Source organism: Diceros bicornis, chromosome 36, assembly GCF_020826845.1.
Source record: "Diceros bicornis minor isolate mBicDic1 chromosome 36, mDicBic1.mat.cur, whole genome shotgun sequence".
NCBI classification, from domain to species: domain Eukaryota; kingdom Metazoa; phylum Chordata; class Mammalia; order Perissodactyla; family Rhinocerotidae; genus Diceros; species Diceros bicornis.
This window is the reverse complement of record NC_080775.1, coordinates 20,787,491-20,815,442: the sequence shown is the minus strand read 5'-3', so window position 1 is coordinate 20,815,442 and position 27,952 is coordinate 20,787,491. Positions and strand designations below refer to the sequence as shown.

Below are 27,952 nucleotides of genomic sequence, written 5' to 3'. Positions count from 1 at the left end.
GTCTCGGAGTGCACACTAGGGCACTACAGAGGCTGTAGTCCCTGAACGCCGCAGGCCACTGCTTCTTGGGGCACCCTATGGCCCTTTCTGCCTGGACTTGGGGCTCTGAGCCAGGCCCAGGGCTGCACAGTCCCCTCCCTCTCTTTTCTTTATTCCCCTCCCCTCTTCATCTGAGTCATATTCTCTTAAGGGCACTTTCTCTGTGATGTTTTTCCCTCAAGGACCACCCAGCGTAATCTTAATGGTTTCAGGCATCAGGAGAGACAAAAGCAGAGACTGGCCAGCCATTTCTGCTTTCTTCCCTGTCATCCCCCACTGAGACTGTGAACTCTGAAAGGAGTCAGAGTGGGTAAGAGGTTGGGGAGATGGAAAGGGAATTACTGGGAGAAAAAGAAATCGGTTGGTATTTCAAAAATATTCTCCAGCCACATAATCCTATGCGATTGAACCTCTGCGGGTCAATAGAGGGAGGGTTCCAGCTGTCCAAGTCCAGTGGATCCTGAGGCTTTTTTGTGGTTATTTATTTATTTTTTCTTGCTTTGCTTCTGTTAGGTCTGTGTCTTTCAAACTGTGGATTGGACCCATTACTGGGTCAGGACATTGATTTGGAGGGCTAAGACCAGCACTGGAAAAAAAAGAGGAATATACTAGAACAAAGTAGAAAATGTTAGAGAACATCACAGAAAACAGGTGTAGGTGCTGTTTTGAAACTTGTCTTGTGTACGTCTGTGTGTGTACTAGGCTGTGAGGTAAGATGTACTTCTTACTGTGGACTCTAGTCAGAGGTTTAAAAACACCATTTTAGGTCATTCTCAGCTGCCACTGAATTTGGTATATCTTAAATTTTTTTGTTATCATGGAAAATGTCGTATATTAATATTTTAAGAACATAAGGTGCATAGGTTGCAAACTTGAGTCTGCTTGACTGAAAATTGTCATATTTTTGTCCTCAAAACAAAAGTTTGATAAGGATATAAAACTATTTTTCTTCAGAATTTCAAAGGCATAGTTTTGCTGATGAGACGACTGATGATGGTGTAATTTTGTAGGCAAACTTTTTTTCCCTCTCTCTCTGGAAGCTTTCTGCGGATTTTCTTTATTTTTAGCAATCTGAAATCTCACGAGGGTATGTTTGAGAGGGATTTTTTTGCTTGTTCTGCTGGGCACTTAGTTTGCCTTTTAGAGCTGAAGATGTAAGTGGTTCTTTATTCCCTTTCTTGTTTCTGAACCTCCTGTTAAATGGATTTGTTTACAGATTTCTTAGCTTTTCTCTCATATTGTCTCTCTCTTTATCTTTTTGCTCTTTGTTATGGGGATTTTTTTTCTCTCCCAGTTTATCTTGAAAATAACTAGTTTGCCTGTTCATCCCATTGTTCTATCTCTCCATTGGCTATTTTGTTTCAACAACTGTATATTTTTAAATTGACTTTTTGTATTTCCCATAGAGTAAAATTCACTCTTTTTTGGAGTATGGGTCTATGAGTTTTGACAGATGCATATAATGGAGTGACTGTCACCACGATCACAGTATAGAACACTTCCCTCGCTCCAAAAAATTTTCTCCTGTGGCCCCTTTGTACTCAACTCGCACCCCTACCCCCAGCCCATGTGAGCCACTGATTTCAACAAGTATATTTTTATTCTTTAATTTTCTAGTAGCTCTTTGGTGTTTTTGATTTCCCTTTTTTTCCTTAACAATTTGTTCTACTTTGTGGATGTAACTTGATTATGTTGTAATATTCATAGTAATATGATATAATATCCTCTTGAATGTTTTTCAAAGTTCTTATGCATGAATTATCTGTTTCCTCCAGGGTTAGCTGTGTTCTCTTGTGCACACACATACTCTCTCCCTCATATGTACATCTTTGTCCTTTTCTTTCTTTCTATTGAGTTCTCTTAAATGATTGGGGATCATCAACTGTCTTTTTTTTTGTGTGTGTGAGGAAGATTAGCCCTGAGCTAACATTTGTTGCCAATCCTCCTCTTTTTGCTGAGGAAGACTGGCCCTGGGCTAATGTCCGTGCCCATCTTCCTCTACTTTACATGGGACACCGCCACAGCATGGCTTGACAAGTGGCGCGTTGGTCCACGCCCAGGATCCGAACCCGCGAACCCCGGGCCGCCAAAGTGGAGCATGCAAACTTAACCACTATGCAACCGGGCCGGCCCTTGTCTGTCCATTTTTATGGACGAAGAGGAGACTGAATAGTATAGGTGGCTGGAGTGGGTCTCTCTGCAGTTGGGAAGGTCTGAGTCCCCAGCAGGTCACACTCTGCAGTGGGAATGCTGTCTCTGGCTTTCTACAGGGGCTGTGAGTGGCTGAGGTGTCACCAGGCCAACGTCCCTATGGTACACAGATGGGACCAGCTAAGGTGGATAATCCCTCAAGTTCTTGGAATCAACAAAAAAACGAAAACAATAGCAAGGAGGGCTGTACTCTGTGGACTGAATGCTTTAGAATATCTCACTTCCCAGCTGGTGTCTGATGTGGAGGTCCTCAAGTCACCTCAAGGCCTGGCCTCCTCATCTCAGGCCTCAGGACGGGGTTTGTCCACAGGCTGATCACTCGCTTTCTTTAGAGAGGGGCCTAGGTGTTGCCCTGGGGTGAACACCTCTCTTGCCGTGGAATGTGCTCTGTATGGGCAGTAAATGGAGAAGGGAAGGGGCCTGAGGAGCCAGCTGGTCTGAATGCAGTTCTTTGAATAGCCTGGTGACCTTGGTGACATTTCCAGAGCCCCCCTATATCTGGTAGTTTTGGCTGTTCTGTTTTTCTGTCGATCTGACCTGATCTGTTAGTTATCAACTAAGGTGTCTTTGATCTTTCCTCTCTACTGTCAATGCTTTTATTCTCTTAACTACTATTGGCTCTCTCTCTCTCTATATATGTATCTATAATATATGTATGTGTACATTTAAAAAATATTTCCATTGGACTTTGGGTGGGAGGTGCTTGGTTTGCCATTTGAGTCAACCATATTGAAGCTATGTGAGTCAAACACATGGCAGCTAATACGGACACTTTTGAAGGTGAACTTGTTCTCTGTAAAATACTGGCACTTAGTTCACACCTATCGCAGAGTCCTTCTTTTCTTCCTATGCCATTAACCTGTGAGGGAAAAGGTTTAAAGCTGCACACCTTTCTCCTGATCCAAGTCACTGAACATAGCAGAAGTATAATCTATCGGGTTGTAATTATCTAATCAGTAGCCAGAAAAAAGTACATTTAAAGAAGAGTTGATCTATTCTGTGGTTGGATTCTGCCTCGAGGTCCCTAGGAAAGGAATGTGACTTGCTTATTGAGTTGCTTTGAAGAGGCAAGGGGGACAGGCAGGGACACAGTAGTTGGCGATGTTGTATACGACATTTAGTTCGTTTTCTTTAACATATACTAGTGTGAAAGATGCCAATTTTTGAATAATTTCCTTTGTTTTCCCTCAGTCTGCCTATTCTGAAAAACCACATTACATGAATGTAATGTATGTAGTTTGGAACTGAACACATTGAAGTGTGTTGAAGTGTTCCCCCTCTCCCTAAGAGTATTTCTCTAATTGCATAGTGGAGGTCAATGATTGAATAGATTTTAGTTTCTTGAAATGATTTTTATAGCCTAAAAAGTTAAGAAACAACTGATCGGCAAATTGCCAAATAGGTAGAGTCTATAGATGGTAGGGAGACACAGCCTGTGCTCCAGGGTGTTGGGAGGTGGTTGCCTGGAGTACTCTGTTGAGAAAAATGTTGGTCTTTTCTGGATCCTTCAGCAAGAGTAGGGTGATTAGCGATGTCTGCCCAGAGCATGGGAGGTAGCACCTAGACTAAGTCTAGACCATATGCCGGTGGTAGTTGTTTTTGTTCTTATTATTATTCATTATTAGTTTCCCACAATTTATTTGACTTGTTTTCCAACCATACATTTATTTGTGAGACTATACCATTTCTATGGAAAATACACAGCTGAGTGTAATATGACATTTTTAGTTTTGCATAGGTCTTTTCTTAAAAATAGAATTATTTTATGCTTTTTCCCCCTTCTTTAGACTTTAAATAATTACAGTTGGCCCCTACATCTGAGAGTTCTGCATCCTCAGATTCAACCAACTTTCTGATCAAAAGGCCTGCAATGGTTGCATCTGTACTGAACATGTAAAGACTTTTTTTCCTTGTCATTATTTCCTAAACAATACAGTATAACAGCTATTTACATATCATTTACATTGTATTAGGTATTATAAGTAATCTAGAGATAATGTAAAACGGAGGGGATGATGTGCGTAGGTTATATGCAAATACTAGGCCATTGTTTATAACAGGCTTGAGCTTCCTCGGATTTTGGTATCCACAGGGGGTCCTGGAACCAATTCCCTGCAGATACTGAGGGACTACTGTATTTTTATTGATACTGATCATTTACTATAGGTACTATGTTTATTATTTTTAACAAAGGAATATAATGTGATCTTTCTTGTGTTTCTAATGTTCTGTTTCCTTACAAATTTTGTTGTGAATACTTTTCAGACCGTAGTGATGTCTTAGATGCTTGAGTCCCAAATCTGCGTGTGTTCCTCTTGGCTGTCATCACTCGTGCTGTTTGGTGTTCCTGGCACAAATCACAGTGCTCAGCCACGCATACGTGCTGTTTGTACATTCCCAAGGTCGATAGCGGCAACAGCGTAGGGAATAGACTTTCCTCCACCAGCTCGTATTTTTCCTAAACAACATCTAGGTTTGTGTTTTTTCGTGTATTAATGTCTCACCTTTTACACTGTAATTCAAAATCTAGGTGCCGTTCCAACAGCTGATCAGCAGTTCATAGTGTGGTGGGTCAGGTTTACCGTGTAATCCCTTTGATAATGCCCTCTTTTGTGAATGCGCGATAGAAGTCACAACGGAGTCCTGCTGAGGAAGTAAATCAAAAGGTGGCAACTTGTTTGACTCTTACGCCAGAAAGAGAATTTGGTAAATTGTTAGACAGGTTATTGACTGCCCTTTAGAGAGCCAGGGGTTTGCCTTCTGCACCTCCTTTCTGCTGGGGCTTGTATTTCACGTACTGGAGGCCTACATTATCATAATCCATTTTTCGCTTTTATGTGATCTACCGGTAGCTCTCATAAGCCTCCTTTCTGAAGAGCAGTACCCATTTACTTGCTCTAATTCACCATCTTTTTTTTTTTTATCATAAAAATTGATGTTTCGTGACCAGCGGCATTATATGTGAGTTGTTTATGGAGGTGCTACAGGGAAGAAGATTACTGGTAGAATTAAGAACGAGATGATGGCTGTGGAAGGAAATTCATGAATAGACATCACATCAGTGACATAGCAAGATAGTGCAAGAAGCATGTGAAACCCAAAGATTCTGGAAGAATATCATGAGTAGAATTATAATACATCTTTGGCTAATGTTGAATAGTGCTAATGGTGCACTAACGAATTTTTACTTAAGGGATTCTATTAGGTAGAAAATGCCCAGATTGACCCCAACATATAAAAGAGATATTATCTTAAAAATGCTTCTGCACATTAAGTGGTGATTCCCCTGACAGCGCTCAAACTGGAATATCAGCAGAAAGAATGTAGAATTGCTCATTTACTCATATTATCATCTGAGTCTTAAAACATTTGATATGAGAATTTCTTCATTTATACAATTTTACATACCTGACAAGATAACCAAAGTAGGGTTATTTTTGCAAATTATTAAGTTATGAAATTTCCTAGGAACTTTTATTCAAGGGAAAAAACTTCTAGGTTTTCTCCTTCCCTCATATCATATGCCATTTTCCTTTACGGCTCTTAAACTAATAAACAAAATCTTTCCAGTACAATGAATGTGAGTGGTAAGATATTCTTTTGGGGAATGGAATATAAACGAAGACTAGGAATGTGAGCTCATACGTGCTTTGCCCTTGGAGAACCGATGAAAAAAAGCCCAGTGCTTGGCTTTTGGGTGTTCAGGCCTCTGAGACTGGGGCTCCAGGTGGAAAGAAAATGGTGGGAGAAACTCCTTGATGTGTCTGGCAAAGTGTGTGCAGGCAGCAAAAGCATTTACAAAAGAAGGCGCGTCTGTTTTCCATTCTTGCCGCGGCAGCTTGGAGCTGGCTTCTGTTCAGATTTGCTAGGCATTGGAGGAGGACTTCCTTAAACAAATCTGTTAACATTTTAGGTTTTGGGGTAACACAGCACAGTATAGATGTAAATGCACCAGTTCATATTTCTGTCTGAGGCTGCTCCGTCTCACCCGTTCCCGGGATCCCCCATCCCTTTTGAGTGAGTATGGTTTGGTTCAGTCTTCATAGCTGTGTGTAGCTTGTGGCTTGTGTGTCCTCATGCTGAGTTTGCTGCTGTTGCTCCTTTGCTGTTAGAAACCTCTCTGTGCAGAACATGAGGCTCCTTGGGCCCCTCCTGCTCAACGTTGTTTCTGCCTGAAGGTCGTCGTAGTATTAGCAGTTGTTTCTCACGTATGTGATAATTGATCCCAGTCTGGGTTATAGTCTTTCTCTCTCTCCCTCTCCCCTTCCCTCCTCACCCTACCTCTCTGGCCCCACCCCAGTTTCATGCTGTTACCTTTTCTCACTACATCTGGGCTGAAATGCACACATCCTCAGGGAAGCTCCATCGGAGAGGGTAGGAGTCCGTGTATAAAGACTCAGTATCACAGCAGAGCAGTTTCCCTTTCTTTTTATTATTCTGCTCTCATGCCATATGGCACGTGTTGGCATCCTGCTTTTTCCTGCACGTGGGAGCCCTTGGAGGCAGACTGGCGGTCGTCGGTACACGCTGGTGAGTCCTCCCAGTGGCTCGTGGTTGGGCGTGCTCTGAGACCCTTTTTGATTGGTGGGTGCCCATGATGTACTGGTTGTTAAATAGGTTGAATACCTTCCCTGCATGGAGACATTACTAATGTTATTGTCACAAATTCCATATTTCACATATTTGATATATTTATTAATTTCATGTCTACTTGCTTGACCTAGCAATAAATGGGAGAGGGGTGTTGATATTTCTCAGCATGTTGGTGGATATGCTAGTTTTCCCTGTCCTATCAATTTTGCCTGCATGTGCGTGCACAACCTTTCTCTCTCTCTCTACGCACACAGACACACACACACACACTTAAAAAGAACTTTCGAGACTAATATTAGGTACATTTACATTTAGGAGCATACTTTTTTTGGTGAATTAAAACTTTATCACTGTGTAGTGTCTCTTAATGCTTTTATTTTTAAGGTGTATTTTGTCTCATTTTAATACAGCTATTTTATAGTAGAGTTAAAAGATATGACTGTAACTGTCTTTTAGCTAGCAAATTTAACTCATTTACATTTTTGTGATTATTGCTTTGTTTCTCCCAACTGTTAAATTTCTATTTGTCTTGTTTATTCTATGCTTCTTTTTCTTTCTACTCTCTTTCCTTTTTTATTTTATTGAGTTAGAGTTTTGGTACTTTTAAAAATTTTGATTTTTCCCTTCTATAGGATTTGAATTTATGTACTGTATTTCCATTCTTTGTGGTTACCCTTACATTTTGTCACATTTATTTAAGCACAGTCTAAAATTCAGTAATATCCCAACCTTTCTCAAGAATAATAGAAACCTTAGAATACTTTAATTCTCCTACTACCTTTTCATCTTATTGTCTAGCATTTTAGCTTTGTCTTAAAAAAACCCTAGGTGGTAGACATTGTTGTTATTCCACACAGTGTTGTGTGTGTGTGTGTGTGTGTGTGTGTATGCATGTATGTATGCACATATGCATTTACCATTTTATTTGCATACCGTTCTCTTTTGTATTTTAGCTTGTCCTTTCTCGAACAGTGTGTCCTTTATAAGTAACTTCATAGAAGATCTGGTGGTGATAATCTCTCTCAGGGTCTGTTTATTTAAAAGTGTTTTATTTTTTATTCTTTAAAGATAATTTTGAATGATATGAAACAATCGTCCTTGCTGCAAAATGGAGTTGTTTAGATTTGGGAGAAATACTTAAGATTATTTTTAAACCTTTTATCATCTCCTCTGTATCCAATTATGATCTTGCCCCTTGGATAAAATTACTTTTGTGGTAAAAATCAGAGCATGAAAAGAAGGTCCTAAGCAAAGTCATTGGGCCCCACCTAACTCAGAAAGGCAGAGCTGAAAAGCCAATTTTAATAATGCGAGGTTAGAACTTTAGCCTTTTAAATGTTCTTAAGAGATAAAGTTGCATGTTCTTCAAGTAGAAAATATGTTTAAAAATGTTAATACACTACTTCTGTCATGAATGATAAGTTGTTAAGCACAAAGGGGCCTTTGTTGGGGGTCCCCAGGACACCCCCAGGTTTTTTTTTTCAATTATTTTATTGAGGTCACGATGGTTTATAACATTGTGTAATTTCAGGTGTGCATTATTGTTTATCAGTTTCTGTATAGACTGCACTGTACTCACCACCAATAGACTAATTTTTATCTGTCACCATACGTGCGTGCCCCTTTACCCCTTTCACCCACCCCCAACTCTCTTCACTTCTGGTAACCACTAATCTGTTCTCTTAATCCATATGTTTGTTTATCTTCCACATTTGAGTGAAATCACGTGGTGTTTGTCTTTCTCTGTCTGGCTTATTTCTCTTACCATCATACCCTCAAGGTCCATCCATTTTGTTGCAAGTGGGATGTTTTGTCTTTTTTATGGCTGAGTAGTGTTCCATTGTGTATATATACCGCATCTTCTTTATCTGTTCATCAGTTGGTGGGCACTTGAGTTGCTTCCACGTCTTGCCTATTGTGAATAATGCTGCAATGAACATAGGGGTGCGTAAATCTCTTTGTATTGTTGATTTCCTGTTCTTTGGATAAATACCCAGTAGTGGGATAGCTGGATCATATGGTATTTCTAGTCTTAATTTTTTGAGAAATCTCCATACTGTTTTCCATAGTGGCTGCACCAGTTTGCACTCCCACCAGCAGTGTTTGAGTGTTCCCTTCTCTCCACATCCTCTCCAACACTTGTTATTTTTTGTCTTGTTAATTGTAGCCATTCTGACAGGTGTAAGGTGATATCTCATTGTGGTTTTGACTTGCATTCCCCTGATAATTAGTGATGCTGAACAAGCACCTGAAAAGATGTTCAGGGCACCCCTAGGTGTGGTGATTCTCCAGGAGGTCTCACAGGACTCAGCACAGAGTCGTACTGATGGCTATGATTTACTACAGCGAAAAGATACAAAGCAGATCCAGTGAAGGGAAGAGGTGTGCGGCGCAAAGCCCAGAGGACACCAGGCACAAGCTTGAGGAGTCTCTTCCAGAAGAGTTATGCAGGACACACTGAGTTCCCCCAGCAATGAGTTGTGACAACATGTGTCAAATGTTTCCAACCAACAAAGCTCATTAGAGATTCAGTTCCTGGGGTTTTTATGGGGGGCTCTTCACAGAGGCACCTTCTGCGTGGCGTGTCCCCAAATTCCACACTCCCAGGAGGAAAGCAAGTGTTCAGCATAAACCATATTGTTTGTACAAACAGCTCAGGCGCAGTGTACCTCTCTTATCAGTTCATGGTGGTGCGAACTCTCCCCAAATCCAGGTTCCAACCTCAGAACAGCCAAGGGCCAACCTTGTAAGCTGGCCTTTCAAATATAGCATTCAGGCCTGCTATATATACCCTTTTCTGCTCCGGGCCCATAAGGAAATAATATATAATAAGAAATTCTTTTGACACCCGGGTTCTGCTCTCAGATTTTCTAGTTTGAGTGGAACTGGAACAGCGTTCAGGTAAAAACAAATCTGGAGAGGGTAGACTTAAGTGCTCGTGAGGGAGAAGATTCAGACGGGAGTGACTGACCCACAGTGTGGCAAAGGATTATGGGGAGATGGTGGGCTCTTTGACTTTGCCGGGCAGATGAGAAGAAAACAAGGATTAGAGATTGGTTAGAAACAGCTGGCAGTCTTAAAGTTAGCGGCCTCCTTTAATATGAGAGATTTATGTCTATTGTTTAGGGTTTCTCAACCTCAGCACTATTGACATTTTGGACAGGATAAGTCTTTATTGGGGTAGGATGGGGTACCTTGTAGGATGTTTAGCAGCATCCCTGGGCTCCAGTTGCATCCCTGGCACCCACTAGGTGCCAACAGCATCTGCCTCTGCTCCCCCTCCCCCGGTTGTAGTAACCACAACTGTTTCCAGACATCACCTATTGCCAAATGTCCTCCGGGGACAGTGGTTGAGAACCACTGTATGAACACAGGATTTACAATAAATAACTTCATAAAGGTCTTAGCTGTATATGTCTAAGCGGTTTACTAATATCTCACATTTAGAGTAGTTTTCCATTTATAAAGCTCTTTCCTGTGGTTCTAGCAATAACCTCACAAGAGAGCTAGGAGTACTTCGTCCTCGTTATAGAGATGAAGGCAATGAGACATGAGGTTAAGTCACTTTGCAGTAAAGCAAAGTGCAAGTAGTAGTAATAGTGATAACAATATTTTTGTTACTACTAATAAATATTTTATTGAGTGCCTGCTGTGAGCCAGACATTGTTTGAAATGCTTTACAGGTGTTGATTTTGCAACAGGCCTGAGAAGTGCTATCATGATGTTGATTTTACAGATGAGGGAATTGAGGCCAGAGAGGTTAAGAAACCTGCCCAAAGGCACACAGCTAGTAGATGGAAGTGTCAGGTCCAAACCCAGGCGATTTGGCTCCAGTCCTCTCATGACCACTGGGCTCTGGGTGAAGTGAGGGGTCCTGGATTCTTGCCCTTCTCCCGCAGCGTTCTTTCTCATTACTCTCTCGGTGGAGGTTCCTTACACTGCTTTCCTCATTCTGACCCGCTCAGGTCTGCTGGTTTGCATATAACTTTTCCTTTATTCTTATCAACTGACTCTCACAGAGATCAAAAAATTGGAAGTCTTTCTGTGACCCAACTTTGCTGCTTCAGATGTAGTCCTCTGTTATTATCTTGATTCTTTCTTTTCTTGTTTATTTTTAGTATAGCATTTCATGGAAATCTGGATTTGTTGCAGCTGTCAGCCTCGTCTTGATACATACGCTTCATTCAATTTCTGCATACTTCAGCTAAGAGACTTCTATTTATGATGCTTAAATATTTCACGATATTCTTCAGATCTTCCCGCCGGCTCCCAATATACCAATTTATCCATTCTTTTTTTGTTTTTGTTTTTTTCCTGATTCTCTTTGAACATCCATTTTTCGTGACCCCATGCCTTCTTCCCACGTTCTGACCCCTGGTACAGACAAGGAAAATATGTCATTCTTCTTCTAGGCCTGGTGAAGAAATCTTCTTTCCTTAAGATTTCTATTCAAGACATGTATTTTAGGAAGACCTTCTACAACCATTTAAATACAGTATTTGGAAAGAGCTAGAGTTAACTGTCTAGTGTCATCAGTTAGTTTTAAAATGATTTGCTTCTCTCTTCCTATGATCCCATGAAGGACCACTGGTCCCTCAGTTTATTTCTGCATCTGGTTTTCTTTTGTGGGTGGGGTGGTGGGTGGGTGGGAGTTGAGACTATGACTTCAGAGCAGAATATTGTTGGATTAGTTTAATTACTACATGGGCATAATGGTGAGAAATCTAGGATTTTCAGATGTGTCAAGTTTGGCAAAATTAATTAGGTTTCTCCAGATATTGTAATTATTATTTTTAAAATAATGCAGTGTGTGCTGCCATCTCTGTGATTACCCTTACTTCTTCTGCATCTTAAGAGTTCCAACTCTTGAGACCATGCCACTCTCTCGACTGTTAAACATTTTTTCATGACCTTATTCTCTTGAATTTTGCTAGCTCTGAAGATAACTTCTATCCCCAAACCTCAGATTTTAATCCATTATAGTACTCATAATTCCTAGTAGTTTCAGATATGAATTCCTTCTTTCCCTCAGCATTTATTATTTTGGTTATTAATACTAAATTGAATTTTTTCTCCTAGATAAACATTTTGGATAATTGTTTTCTGTTACGCGTCTTTAGAAAAAGTTATGTCATGTATAGATGAACCCAGTATTATAAAATCATTAAATTTTAGGATTGAAAAGGATATTGGAAAAAAGTGCAAAGCGTTGCCATCTGTTTATAGTCCTTAATATAATTGCACAGCGTGTTAGTTTGCTGCTTTGGCCGTCAGGTGAGCAGAGTGTGTCTTCTTAAGAAAAAACAAAACAACAGAAGCTTTTCAATTTTTTTTTTCAGTGTAACCTTTGCTCCAAATAGAACTTAGTATGGGATCAAATATCAAATATCAAACATGTAAAAGTGGTGTTTCATTTATATACATGTATTTTGTAAGTTCAAACCTAAACCTTTTTTGACTGTAAAGTCATATGGTGAGAATAATTGGATTATTTTCATGAAATGATAACTTCAATGTGATAGGTATGAGTGGCAAATGAAGCTTTGTTAGTATTCAAAGAGAAATTGTTTTATCCTTGTGTGGAGGAAATTCACGTACACATAGAAAAGCAGCTGCAAATTGTACCCTCCTCCCAACAGTTCACTCTTCAATCTCAGAATTAAAAATTCTGTTTAATTTTTAAATTATGTTTAATTAAAAATTCTGTTTGATATTTACATTATGTTTAATTAAAAATTCTAAGAATTTTTTTTGTTTGTTTTGCTGAGGAAGATTCGCCCTGAGCTAACATCTGTGCCAGTCTTCATCTATTTTGTATGTGGGTCACTGCCACAGCATAGCTGACGAGTGGTGTAGGTCTGCGCCTGGGATCTGAACCCGCGAACCCCGGCTGCCAAAGGAGAGGCACCGAACTTAACCACTCGGCCACGGGGCCAGCCCTTGTTTAAGAATTTTTAATTAAACTAAATGGCAGGAGAAGGTTGTCCCCCAAAGTCTGCCCCCAAATTGAGTTAACTTGCAAGTTAGTACAGTAGGGTCTCAATGGGTTAAGCTTTCTGTAACACGTTTGAGAGGAGATTTTAATTACAGTTTTGAAAGTTGTTAAAATACATACATAAAATTTTGAATTAAACATTGTGAAACTCCTGAAAATCTCTGTGAAACTTTATTCCACAGAATGTATTTTGAAAAAAAAATGTGCTAAGTTGTTATTTTAGCTTTAATGTATAACAATACATAGTTGCTACGTTTTAAAGTCCAGTGAAGTCCAACTTTCCAAGATTGACTTGCAAATATTACGGAGCACACTGAAGTCTGTCCACTTTTACCTGTCCAGGCCCCAAAGGGTGTGGCTGACACAAAGTCTATGACTTCAGGATAAGGAGAGGGAGAGAGCTTGTCTACTATGGCTTCCTCACTTGAATCAATAACTTGTTTTTACCAACATTTTAAACCAACGTGACTATCTAGTTTCGTAGTCTGGTTTAGAAGAAGGAAACCAGAAGAGAAGAAGACTGTGCAGGGCCATGTGCTGCATGTGAGGAATGATCTCTTGACAGTGCAACAGTCGTAAACACACAATGAACTTGTATGATTTAGGCCATCCCAACCTTTGTAAACTTTGAAAGCACTACTGCTTTATATCATGATCTGATAATATCTATTAAGATGACCCTAAATTATGAGGAAAAAAATTATATTAGGTTTGTGTATGCTTTAAGAAGACAAGAAAATTATGTAGAAGTTTTGAAGGATGTTAATTAAAATAGTTAAAATGCATCCAGCAGTTATGGAGTTTTAACTTCAGTTATCTGGAAACTTTACTTACATGGGACATTTAATTCCTGAAGAATGCTGGAAAAATGAAGTATTAATGTTCATTTTCCTACCACAAATCTGACTCCACAGAGCTACACAATATTTTTAATCCTTATTTCAGGAATGCTAGTGTACTTTTGGTAGGTTGTGCAGAGTTTGTTTGCGCTGACAAAAGGTTACTCCATCAGCCTTCTTGTGGGAAGCCAGAAGCAGGGATGCTGAAAAGAACCTTCTACAAGGAGAGTAGAGTTTGAAACAGTGAGGCGTAGAGGATTTTTGAAGACTGAGGGTGGACATCACCAAGAGGAGGGGCCAGGGAGAAGGAAATGGGGGGGAGGGGACTCTGAGGGACAGCTCTGAGCTCCACAGCTTCTGTGGTGATAGAGTCGCAGCAGCTAGAGATGTACCCTAGGTGCCAGCTGGTGTAGGGAGGAGGCAGCCATGATCAGCATTTGTGCCCTTACCCGCATGGGGGGTAGATGCCCTCACTTCATCCCCGGGAGGGCCTGTGTGTTTGCATGTAGGTGACCATATGTGGTATAACACGGTGAAGCTTTACTGTAGCCTGACACGTGCTGTGGTCATATGGCTGATTGTTATCTCCCTTCTCTCTCCTCCTCCTATTCTCCTTTCCTCTCTTCTTTTCTTCTTTCCACAAATGTTTGTTGAAGTTGTACCATGAGCCAGACACTGTAGATGCTGAATGTACTCTGACAAGGGACAAGATAGCCTGTTTTTGCTGCCACCATACTCTCCTTGTACTGTGAGACAGAGACATGTCAATAGGAACGTGCAAATGAATGTGATAAGAATTATAATGGAAAGGAAAGTACATTCTAGGACACATTTGAGAGACCAGGAAGACTTCCTGGGGAAAGTGACATCTGAGGCGAGACCTAAGAGATAAAAAGGAGTTAGCCAGAGAAGGGAGGTGGGAGAAGGGATGAGTGTTCCAAGCCAGGGGAACAGCATGTGGGGGAAGAGGTGGAAAAGGGAAGGGTGAACTGCATGGCCAGAGCATGGAGGGTGAGCGAGAGGTCTGCAGAGAGCTGATCATGGGAGCCTTGGAAGGCAGGAGGTGGACTTTATTCTCAGATCAACGGGAAACCGTTGAAAGGTTTTACTCAGAGGAAAAATGTGATCACATGGGCATTTTAGAATGTTTGCTTTGGCAATTTGGATTAGAAGGGCAAGACCGGCAAGTGTTTTAGTTACCTGAAAGATAAAGGTGCCCTATGATGAAAATATGCAGTGGAGATGGAGAGAAGTAAATATAATTGAGACATATTTAGGAGATAGAATCAATATATTTGGTGATTGGTTGATTAAATGTGTGAGGAGTCAAGATTACTCCCAGTTTTCTGGCTTGGGAACCAGGCACTAATGAATGAAAGAGAGAATACAGGGGGCGCGACTGGTTCTGGGGATGCGGTGGGATGGTGGACAGTTGGGTTCCAGACTGGTTGAATTTACGGTGAGTATGGGATGTACACAAGTGGAAATGCCAATGGATCTGAAGTTCAGGAGAGAAAGCTGAGCTGATGATATAGGTTTTGGAGTAACTGGGAGCTGTGAGAATGAATGAGATCACCCAGGTGTAGACTGAGAAGAGGAGAAAGCCCATGTTAGAACCCTGAAGAGGGATGGGCAAACAGAGAGGAGCCCACAGGAAACGGAGAAGGAACAGCTAGAGGGGGAGAAGCCAGGCCAGGAGTGTGTGGTGATGTAGAAACCAAGGAAGAGGACATTTCCAGATGGCGGAGAGGCCATGCAAGAGGAAGACCAAAAGATGTCTGTTGGATCCTCTGTGCCACAGGAAGTCATTATAACTTTGGCCAGAGAACCTTCTGGAAACAGGAGTTAGAAGTCAGAATGTATAGAGTTGAGGAGAGAATTGGAGGGAGATGAGCAGCGACAGTGAGTTTAGGTCTCTTTGTAAAGAAGTTTGGCTGAAAGCGAGGATGGTTCTAGCACCACATGCTAGAATAGTGTGGGGTGGAGCGAGGGATATTAAAAGTGAGGAAAGCTTTGTGCTTGGATGCTGATGGGAAGTAGCTAATAGAATAGAGAAGCTTAGGTTGAAATTTTGGGAATAGTGTGGTAACTGGGTGATAGAGGGTCATGAGGTTGGAAGAGGGTTTGGGATCCAGAATAATGAGAGATGACCTTAGGCAAGAGGAGAGACACCTCTTGCATTGTGACAGAAGGGAAGGATAAAACGATTGGTGTTAAAGCATTGTTTTGTGTCATAATATTTTAATTATGTTCTTTTAAAAAATTTCTCCACAGACACTACCCAAAGCAGTCTTTCACTACGGTGGCAGATACACCTGAAAATCTTCGCCTGAAGCAGCAAAGTGAATTGCAGAGTCAGGTAATTTCTAGAAGGCCTATTTTTGTTACATTGGCACTAAATATTATTCACAAGGCTGCTCTTCTGAGCTTCTGATATCCTAGTGTTCGTGCCCGGTCACCAGCCAGCGTGGAGACTGCAGGCGGGCCTGGGTGGGCATTCCAGGCGAAAATGCTGAACATCTGTTTTGTTCCTGATCTTGGTTCATCCTGATATTCTCGGTTCTGTTATTCACATGGCGCTAGGGCAAGTAAATGAGTTCTGGTCAGAGTAAGTGTTTCCCAACAATATTGATTTATTTGGTCTTAAATATTTAAAAACATTTTCTAAATAGCTTTTCCACACCGCATATGTAGGGGAAAAAAGAAGTGTTAACTTGACCCAATTGTAGTGAGTATGGGGCTAACACCCTGTCTGTGTATCTCACACCAGCCACTGGCTTTGTTTTCATCCTGTCACTTTATTCATATTTCTTTCATATGTCACCCTGACAGCATGAACAAAGATGAGAACACCACGATTGGCTGCTAGTCAACCATTTTGGATGGAAACTTGCCTTCAGTATGGCGAAACACATTGGTTAAGACAAGGGATTTGAAGGGCAGGGTTTCTGCAGGGACACCCAATCTCTTCTTAAGAAACTTAGGGCACTATCTTTCAGAGAAGTTATCTGCCTGCCACAGTGTAGGAAGGTGCTGAGCAGCTACCTGGCAGCCTGCTGGTCAATAGTGTGGTAAAGCAACACCAAGGGGAGAGGAGGGAAGGCTGGATCGTGCTCCCCCTTCTGCTGTTCATTGGTTGGGACCTTGTTGCCCACTCTTTTTTTTGGGGGGGGCGGTGAGGAAGATCGGCCCTGAGCTAACATCCATGCGAATCCTCCTCTTTTTGCTGAGGAAGACTGGCCCTGGGCTAACATCCGTGCCCATCTTCCTCCACTTTATATGGGACGCCGCCACAGCATGGCCTGACAAACGGTGCGTCGGTGTGCGCCCGGATCCGAACCCGGGCCGCCAGCAGCAGAGTGCGAGCACTTACCCACTACGCCACGGTGCCGGCCCCCCCGGCCACTCTGATTCTTTGTGTTTTTGTAAAGTGAGACAGTCTGTCTTATCTAGTCTACTCGTCTTGAGGGTGGCTGCAAAGATCTAGTAGGTATTTAGGTGTGAAAGCATTTTGAAAAGTTAAACAGGATTATATGACTGTGGAGGCTTATTATTATTATTGTTTTTATGGCCTCTGAAAATCCTTGCTGTGAAAAAGGGAGAGGAGCAGAGTCTGTGAAGGAAAAGGTGTCTGGTTAATAGTCTTTGCAAATGTCAGTAGCAGCTATTCTTAGGGAGAGCGGTCAGCTCTCAGTTGCACTGAATCTAATTATTTCCATGCAGGGTGATCTGATCACAGGGGAGATGGTGGTTCCCTCTCCCGTCTTTCTGGGGGACTTGGGACCACTTCTCAGTCCATTTAATTCGAGGAAATATAACTCAAAGTTGCAGTGTACTGTTGGTTAACAACGCTATGAAGACTTGGTTGGCAATTAGTTTTCGGTTTATGTAAAATGTTAATTTTTGTGTGCTGAGCCATTAGTTCAGAAAATTGAGTGCTGGCCAAAGAGAGGCACTGTTGCAGAGCCGGCAAGAACACCCCTTGCTCATTCGCACTGCAGAGGGTGCCAGGACTTGGCACCCATCTGTGCAGATCCAATATGCCTTTCTTCTCATCAAGTTGGGATTAATTAGATAATTCTGGAGAAATTCTTCGAGCACATTGGAAAACAGAACTAAGTCAAGCAATCAAATATTTGTTTCCTGCCTATTACATGTCCTTGTTCTCTGCAAAAGAATTTATAATTAGTTAATCCTCCCTTCACAGAGCTTGCAGGGTGCTTGAGGAGACAGGACTAACACACAGCCCTGGAGCGACCATGTTTAATTTACAATAAGGATTTAGACAGGGAGGGATGAGCGTGGTTGGACTGGCTGGTGGTTCATGCTGGAGGAGGATTTGAGTGGAGCCTTGAAGGTTGAGAAAGGATCTGATATGAACACTCATCTCTTCCTTTGGAAGGCACACCACTCTCTTTGGGTTCAGTTAGTGGTTATGGGTGTCTTCAGCCTCGCCTGGGAACAAGCATTTATTGTTTTCCTATCCCTGACTCTGGAAGTGCAAAGAAAAAGGAGCTCACTGTTTTATGAAAGGCTGATTTTATTCTTCCTCATGTAGCAAGCTGCAAGCTTCAGAAGGCAGCACACACAAATAGTTACAGGCTGGTGGGACGGGAGTTAACGGAGGTATGCACACAGGGCTGTGGGGTCCCCAAGCAGTGGACAGGTGAAGGCATCACATCTTCTTTAAGATTTTTGCTCAAATGTCATCTCTAGAAAGAAAATGTAGGACTTCATCAGGCAGACAGCATGGGGAAATTCAACTTAATTCAAGAAACATATATGTGCAATGAATTGTGCTAGGCGTTGCGGGATGTAAAGGCATCATCATCATCAATCTTGCTATATTCAGGGCACGTAATTTCACATGTATTGTTTCATTTAATCTCAAACAGCCCTGTGAGATGGTATTTATTATTATCCCTATTTAGATGAAGCAGTCAACCTTTAGGGAATTTAGATAACTTGCCCTTGCAAACTTTACTAACTTACTAGGAGTTGAACTTGGAATAGAACCTAGATCTGTGAGCCCCCAGTGTCCACGCTCTTAACCAGTACTCTGGTCCCTTTACTCAGAATACACCTAGAAAAGGAGATCTGTAAGAAAATAATTGCAGTACAAGGTGATGGTGTGGTGTATGTAAAGGTAGAATGTTGCATAAAGTGCAAAAGTCACGCATAGGAAGAAGTCCTTCATCATCTCCTCCTCCTCCCCCCTTCCCTTCCTCTCCCCCCCACCCTCCTCCCTTCCCCCTCTTCCTTCTTCTTCCTCCGCTTCCTCCCTCCTTCCTCTTCTCCTTCTTCCTGTTATTTTTATGAATAAGAGGTGAAAACACTTCTATAAGAGCATTTCTATTTTTGCACAGGCGTGGAAAGATATCTATCCTAACGGTAATATTCATTAATGGCAATTGATTTAATTTTAGCATATTAAATGACTTGATTCTGTGGCAGAGCATTTCCTTAGGGTTTTGATATTTAGAATTCTGAACAGCGCAACAGTTTTGGTGGAAAATTGACTATTAATATTTTATTGACTTGTTTTGATAATTTGTGATGGTAAATGAGTCAAATCTGTTCAGAACTCCAAGTTTTGAAATTCTGAAATCCTTTAGAATTGTTTGGTTAAAGCGAATTCTTCTCTTTCAGTTCATTAGCTTACCAAATGGGCTGAAATGAAGGAAAAACAAAAATTAATTTTTAGTCCAACCTAGAAAGTTATTTATAGTTACGTGTTATCTTTTCCTTTCTCTCTCTCTTTTTTTCTCTCTCTCTCTTTCTTTTTGAGAAGGTTGTAAACACTGCCAGCATTTTTTTTGTATAAGTGTTAGATCCTCTCAAGCTTTTTTGGGATCTATATTAGGTGCCAGATTGTCATAAGAAAATGATAGGAAGTGCTGGAGAATAAACCAGCAAACCATGAGTGAGCTTTCAGAACTGGTGATAGGCTGTGGCTTACAGACATTATCCAGCTTGCAAACAACTTGTGCACGTCCATTTGGCCAGCTGCTGACTGTGGTGGACGTGGGCTGCCCTGGAACCTGGCAATCAAGAGGGAGAGAGTGAGGGAGCGCTTCCATCGTCACTAGCTCTCTTTTCATCACATATCAAAGGATGAACTGCTTTAAAGAAATAATATAAATGTTGGTTAGGCGCCCCCACTGGCCCACAGCAGCCGTTCAACAAGGAGCAAAAGGAAAACTTTATTTCTAGTGGTATTAGTAACACTATAGTTCATCTGTAGGACATCAGGCTTTTACTGCATGCCTTGGGACTGGCATAATGTTATTATTTTGTAGGAAAGTGAGCCTTGAGTTCTAAAGCCCTGCCTTATAAACTAAACTTCTGGAACACAAACTCTTTGTAAGTTGGGCAGTCCCTAAACTTTAAAAACTTAAGCGGGGTGGAAAACCCCTTAAGAGAGAAATTTTCTTAACTTATTATTTTAATATTATTATGTTGTAGCAAGTGTTTCTTTGTTCAGGCTGTGCGGCATACTCTTATTGGAAGAAAAAGGCACAGATGTTTTGAGTACTCTCCATCAGGAGTCTGCAGGCTTCTTAAAACCGTGGAAATGGTTCTTCAAAAGGAACGTCGAGTAGAAGCCCCCATAGAAAAGACAGCAAAGCAGGGCTTCTGTGGCTGAAGCAACAGGAAACAAACCCCTGTCCCCTCCGTGTTCCCCTTGGCTTCTCTTCTCCCTCCCCCTCCCAGGGCCTTGGATAACTGTCTTAGGAAACCCTGGGCCTCCACAGGGCAGAGTTCTGACAACTGCTGCTCAAAACGAAGACAAAATGTTAGCCGCTTCCCTACTTAGTTGTTTATGTGATTGGCTTAGCTGTTTGCAATCATGCTGAAAATAATAGAGATTTTGGGCTGTGTTCTTAAATGGAGTGTGTGTTATTTATGAGTGCTGGTAAGATGAAAGATTGAAAATGGTTATGGATAGAATATAAATCATTCTGGAACCTTTGAGTCTTCATTTTGTAATCTATGTTGATTCTTTTTTAATCTTCCATGTTTCTGTGGAGGCATAAAAATCATGGCTCTTAGGGAATACGATAAATGATCATAGGAAGGGTGAGAAGGTAGCGTGGTTTTTTCTGGGGAACATAACAGGTAAGCGTCTTCGTGGCAGAAATGAAGACACGTGTTTAATATAAACTTCTGGAAGCTCAAGGAGGTGGTGTTGTGGCGTGCTTCTCTTTCTCTGGCTTGCCCCTGGCACCTTTCTGCACCTCCTCATTCTATGTTCCATTTTGGGAGGGTTTTTCTCTCAGTTATCTGTCATCTAACCACCCAGTGGGGTGTTAAATAATTACCTAAAGCAAGACCCCTGTCAGGTGGTAGTGCATTTTAATAGGGTGTCATTGAAGATTGACTGCCTTCAAAGCAAGGAATCCCTGACTAGGGAACTTTAGTTACTGTCACAAGATGATTAAAGAGCTATTTGGCCGGCATTCTCTGTATGTTTCAATCCCATTCCATGGGCCCCCACCCAATCATAAATTTGACCTAAGTTTCATTTGTCACTGTATACCAGTCATGTGCCAAATTCTGTGCTAGGTATTGGGGAGGCTGTAGTGAGCAACCCAGATAAAACCCTCACTCTCAGGGGATTTGTGGTCTAGTGGGGGAGAGGATGATAAGAAAAAATTAACAAAAACAGGTAAAATTGCATCTGTGACAAGAGCTGAAGAGAGAGCTGTGTGTATTTTAATTACATTTTAAAACATTTTCCGGGAGTTGGAGGCCTGAGCACTTTTCTGCAGACAGACACGTATTGGGATCTCAGAGTGGTCTGCTGCATCCTGCCCAGCTGTGGATCTCATTTTGAAATGCGTATCTATTTGTTTTTTTTCCATTTCCTGATCTGAGCTGACTATTCTTCGCTCTTTGCTGGGTCCTCTTACCGTGCCTCATCTCACCAGACAACCTCAGACTTCTAAACAGACAGACAGTCTCTCCTGATAGTTTTTGTTGGTAATTCTTATATTCCACTGATCTTGGACAAGAAGCCTTTCATACTTGCCTTTTAATTTTCCATTTTCTTTGAACCTAATTTTGGCAGCTGTATAGTTCCCATCTTTTGATTTTTCACCATTTGATGCTACATTCTGATCCTATGGTGATGCTTCTCATTTCCCGCAATAAGCGCTTTCTCATGTATGTAAAGGTAAAAGTTCACAGGGAGAAGGTTCAGCACGTTTCTTTTCAAGGTTGGGGGGCAGTGCATACGATGAGAGATTATGTTTCACATAAGGGAGGGCTGAATGTGAATAAGAACTTCAAAGGAGAAATATTAATTCGCTTGATGTGGTGCATTGCTTTCAGGGAACATAACATGCTGTGCAGATGTTAACTCTAACCCCCACAATTTCCCCTAAGTCAGATTGTTTTTCTGTTTTACTTTGGGATAAAATGATGTAAGAGACAGAATGTCAGTAGTGACAGGCAGCAAAATAGCCAAGATGTTTTGATTTGCTGTGTCATGACTGGGTTTAGAGCCTTTCATCACAGGGGCCTGGTTGTCTTCTCCTCACCCTCCTGAAATGACCCATGTTCTTTCCATCTGTTCTCAGAGTCCCAGTGTAGTGGGCCTTTGGTGCCCTCCTGGCTCATCCCGTCTCCCTTTCCATCATTCCCACAGCCCATGGTGGAGGTGTGAATGCTGTCTTTGGGTGGCAGGCGAAAGGCTATTTGTTATTATTCTGTGGACCAGAATCAGACTACTGGTCCTTCAATGAGGCATTTGAATATACAGACTATCAGTTTTGTGGCCCTAGGGTCGTGAATATAATAGCTGTGATGAGGAGGATAGTGTAAAAATGTTAAATCAATGTTTCTTTTCATCTTTCTCTTCAATAAATCATGTTCTGCCATACCACTTCACACTTATGGCTCCAGAGAAGGAAAAGTGAATCCCACTTTGAGAAGGAGGGAATATGGTCCCATGTGAGGGGAATGCCTATCCCCTTCTGGCCATGATAGATTGTAGGAAGAAGGCAGAAAAATCAGAGACTGAAACATGACCTTCCCTCTCTCTGCTGTCTAAAGTCTCAGGGGGAAGATGGGGGAGGCATGTTAGAGAGGTGGAGGGAAAGCGAGAAGCAGAGAAGGGTACCCCACAAGATATACTCCCAACTCCCTCCTCCCTCAGCAATGAAGCTGGGGCCTCCACAATGTGGTGGGCGGGGAGAGAACCTGAGTTCTGTTTCCTGTGTCTTAGACTCTGGTGTGGTATGGAAGGTGATGGATGTTCCAGTGCGCCTTGTAGAGGGATGCTGAGGGTGCTTGCTGGGCAGTTAGCAGGGGCATTGCCACTATAGGAACGATTTGTCCCTGTAGCCAGGGGTGGATTGCACAGGCAGGGAGTAGTGGCAAGACCTCAGAGAGAAGCGAGGAGGAACCAATTCAGCAGGTGATACCACCAGGCCCTTTTTGAGGCAGGGGTGAATACACCATGAGGTCACCAGCCAGTCTTCAGCAGCAGACGCCAGCTGGGGGCCCAGTGACCTAGAGGACAAGGAGATGCCACTCAGGCCAAAGGAGTTAGAGGAGAGAGTGAGGGAATGTGGGCATGGGTCCAAGACTTCCGTCTCCCTTCACTCCGAGGTCACAGAAGCCCTCCCTGCTCACACATATGTGGCTAGACACCATCTTGGAGAGGAGCCAGGAAGCAGGAGGAAATCTGAATTTACCTAAGTTGACTGTTTAAATCATTAAATGGATTTGGTTTAATGGATGCAACTAAATTTAGTTCCTCTCACTTCAGTGTGGTGGGGACTTATGAGGAATAGCAGGGCAGATATAGGAAATAAAGAAGATTTATTTATTTATTTTGTATCTGAATACATTGTAAGTAAATTGCTAACCATGGACTTTATTTGGTAAAATACAGCACTAGACCAGCTGTCAGGGGATCTGGGTTCTAGTCCTGCCTCTGCCACTGTCAAAGTGTGACCTTGGGCACCATTGACCTTTTCAGGTCATAAGATAATGGGTTGTACTAAATGATCCCTAAAATTCCTTCCAGTTGTAATGATCTTGATTTTAGTACAAGAATGTTCTAGAATAACATCTCAAATTAGCAATAAAAGAACTTGAAGAAAAGTAACCACTATTCTTTCTTTGTTGCCAAAATAATAATAATCAGACCTGCCATTGCTTTTGACTATTTCCTTAAAAGCTCATTCCCTAGACTAGTCTCAGATATTGGTTGAAGATTATAGGTCTGAGCAAGTTGATGGGCAAATCAGTTACACGTTGGAAGGTATGTCTAATTTTGCACTAAACGTGTTTAAAAACAACAGAGGACAAAAGAAGACAAAAATAGCTACAGTCATAATATCCATCCACTGATTGCAACTAGTCTCGTCTTTAGTCCTATTTTCAAGTTTTCTATGTAGAAGTAACTAGAATAACTCTGCACATTAGTGTTCTTTTAGGAAATGTCTTAGTTATTTTAGTTCACTCCCCTCATGCTTTCTTATTTTTAAGTTTTTTCCTCGAATGACTTTGATTGATCATGTGGTAGCTTTTGGACTTTAAAAGTTGGTCTCTTCTCTCTACCTGCTACTGTTTGTTCTTTACTACCCCTTTTTCCTTCCTAAAGGAATTTGTTTTGCTGAGGCCCACAACCTTGAGTTGCTTCAGTGGACCCAAGCAGTTGCTCAGGGATAAAGCATGGAATTGCTCAGCCCAGCGCTTCTCTATGCTTCCTCATACAGAGAAGCTAACCCAAAGCAATTCCATTTCATTAAATTTAGTAGGTTTCAGGAGGGGACTGAGTATTTCTTAATACTCCTAATTAATTAATACTCTTAATTTCCTAGTGTAGTTTCTGAATGGAGGATGCTGCTCTGAAACCACTGCCTTACGAGAGCATCAAGCAACAAAACCAAATTTGCAATATAGTAGAGGCCTCTTGGGTAGCCAGCAATGCACAGTAAGCCTTATTAGTCCACTGAATGTTTCAAGTCTCATAAAGTACCTGTGTTTTCTTTTGCCAGAAATTATCTGGCCTAATTATCGTTTCACATTATCTTAGAACTTTGCTTATAGCTTCCACTGACTTCAGAAGGACCGCCCGCTGGAATTCTGTAGGGGCCTTGTAAAGATGGAAACTAGCTCAAGAAATTCTGTGTAGAAAGATGGCTGTGTTGGCTTCATTCTTTAAAAAAGCTTCCATTTGGAACAATCATTGTGTTATATTCTGAAATGAGATCTCTACTTGGGCTTTCAAAAATATGAGTTTTACTTTTTAATGGAATGTTATTACGAAATGTTTGAAGAGAATGATGAGCATTTCCCTCTGCCCCTTGGTCCCTCCCTGCCTCTCTCTTGATTTTTGGTGAAGTCAAGAGTCAAGATGATAGTAAATCGGAAACTAAGGTAACACAAATTTGATCCTAACTAGTAGGGAAGTTCTGGGCTCCTTTTGACTGACACTCTGAGTTCCGATCTATGTGGAATAGTTTTACTTCAAGGGAATCTATAACCTGCAAATATCTTCTTGGGGAGATCTAACAGTGTCTTCAGTTACTGATTTAGCTTCCTAAGCGCAGAATACTTTTAGACACCTAAAAGTAAACAACTAAATATACTAAATTTCAACTTCTTACTAAAGAATAGTGAAGCCAAGAATCCCATCCTGTTTTTAATTAAACAATCTTGAGTCCTTTTACAGGTTGTTGTTTTATCTCTAGAATAGCTATATTGCTTATAAACCATTAAAATTAAAGCTAAAGTAAATCTTAACTGTGTTTCTGCTATTGGATAGAGAACATATTCTTTATAAGATTTCCTTAGAATTGGGTAGTTTCCAAGTCTCTGAAACTTTTCATTCTGGAATATTTTATTCTCTACAGGAATACCACTTAAAGTCTTAGATATGTGTATATATATATAATGTATTGTTGTATATAATACATATAAAATACTTATATGTATATATGCATATTATACACATACATTATATACAATGTGCATTGTGTATACACACATATATATATGTGTATAATATGCATATATACACATACCTATACATACACATATACATATATTTATACATATATAATAAAGTAACTTGAAAAGACCATGTTCGGAAAACAGTCTTCTTGAAAACCTGAAAGACTCGGAAAACATGAAGTATCTTTCTTCTTTTGTTACCCATGGCTAAGTATGATTTAATTCACTGCTGGACATTGAAACAGCTAAGTTTCCATCATGTAAATTAGCTTTGCAGTTCCTGTATCTTTTAGTCATTCCATATGTTTTAAGAAATAGCTAAAGTGAAAAAGTATAGCAGAGACAGTATTATTTTTGGAATTGAGATAATGAGACCTTTTTCAAAATATCACCTATGCCAGAGGACAGATCACTCATTCCACAATGTAATGAGCAGAGATATCATTAAAACTTTACCTGTTTTGATGGGCCCTATTCTATCTGTAGTTTGTTAATTAATTTAATGGTTTTTTATATCTGTTTTTATCTTTGTCCTTATTTTAGATTTTAAATAGAGGCTAGAGATCTTATTAATTTAATGGTTATTATTTAATAACCATGCAAAGCAATCGTCGAGATTATATTATACCATTTGATGATAAGGGTGATAATGGCTGAAATGAAGTAGGAACAATAGAAGGTAATTTTGTGAAAATCAGGAGTCTTATAAGAATGAAGGTACTTTCTTGAGAGCTAGACAGCTGCCTTTGTAATTCTTTCTTGGCATTAATTACGAGTTAAGAAAAATCATGGTATTCTTGATTTCAAACCTTTACTAGCAAAGAAATCTCATTTAAGGACCCACTGCATTTCCTGTAGTTTATTCTGTATAAAGCTGCTTCAATTATTTATTGGTTTAATCTACATTTACTGAGTACCCGCTTTGGTCAGATGCTGCTTGCTCTCAGGGTGAGGGTGTGTGTGGAGAGAAGCCAGCAGCACTGGGTCGAGGGAGAAGGAAAAACTGGAGGAAAGACATGACCCCTGACTTAGATAGAGGTGTTTATTGAGTCTCCTCAGATGATAGTCTCCCAAATTCTGTAAACAGTTATTTTTTTCTGTACCCCATTTAACTTTCCCCTTTCATTCTCCACTGAAAAGTTTACCCCTTTGAATGGAAGCCCCAAATGACTCTCTTTCCGTTTACATAGATCAAATACCAACTGCTCTGAGAAACTATATGTGGGAGAAGAAATGATCTTTTAGCTGGTTTTGAAAATAGCTCTTTCTGTTTGTTTGTTTTTTCCAGCACCCATGCCCTTTTGTAAACTATTTGTGGAGCTTGCTCCTCCTTAAAATAATGTGGATCAAAAATGTTTTTGATTGCTTCATGGACACAGGAAAGTTTCTCCAATAAAATCCACTTTTTTGGGGGTTATCTTCTGGAGAATTACATCATGTCACCAGCAATATCTCAGTCCTCTGTTATCCTCCACACTCCAGAGGAGTGACTCCTAATCCTTTTTGGGTCTTGGACCCCTTTGGAAATTTGATGAAAGCCATTGAACTTCTCCTTTGAAGAATGTACAAAAGTAGAAATATTCCAACTTTAGAATATAATTGCAGGGAGTTCCTGGGACAGTGAAGGCCTTCAGAGTCCCAAACTTTTGGGGGAGTGGCCAGGTCGGCCAATGGGAGGAACAGGGAAGAAGAGCTGGCTGAGCTTAGAGGTTTAGCAGAGACTAGAGGATTGTTACAGAAAGATTATGAATTCCCTGCCTTCCAAGCACCATTTTATTTTATCTCCATTAAAATATTAACTGTTTTGGAAAGGTGAAATGTTACTGCCCTAAAAAAAAAAGCAACCTAGCAACAACTCTTAAAACTTAGAAATATGTATACTGTTTGATCCAGTAGTAGCACTCCTGGGAATCTCTCCCATAGAAAAAAATCATCAGCATATAAGGTCTATGTACAAGAATCTCTAGGACAGCATTGTGTGTAGTAGCAAAAAATTGGAAGCAGAGTGAAAGCCCATCAACAAGGTAATAATAGAATAAATTATGATAATCCATACCATAGGATATTATGCAGCCATTGAAAAGAAGGAAACAGAGGTAGACCAGATGTCTGGGAAGGATGTCCATGAGGTATTGTTCAGTGAGAAACACATACACAACAGTGTATAAATTACAGACCCTCCTTGTGTGCATTCATGTGCATATCTATGTCTGTACGTGCATATGTCTGATTAGGATTTTGTGTGTAAGGAGAAAAATATGGACTAGTATATACTAGCCTGTTAACATTGGTTCTAGGGGCTTGT

The 27,952-nt window shown here is 40.9% G+C and overlaps 1 protein-coding gene across 2 annotated transcripts in view; it reads left to right on the top strand.

The window, feature by feature from the left end:
* The window catches only part of NEBL (nebulette), a 342,489-nt gene that overhangs the window by 106,685 nt on the left and 207,852 nt on the right, over nt 1-27,952 (top strand). For both annotated transcript variants that reach the window (XM_058532534.1, XM_058532532.1), the window contains exon 3: nt 15,952-16,036. In XM_058532534.1, the coding sequence (XP_058388517.1) occupies nt 15,952-16,036 (85 nt within the window). The remainder of the gene's footprint in view (nt 1-15,951; nt 16,037-27,952) is intronic.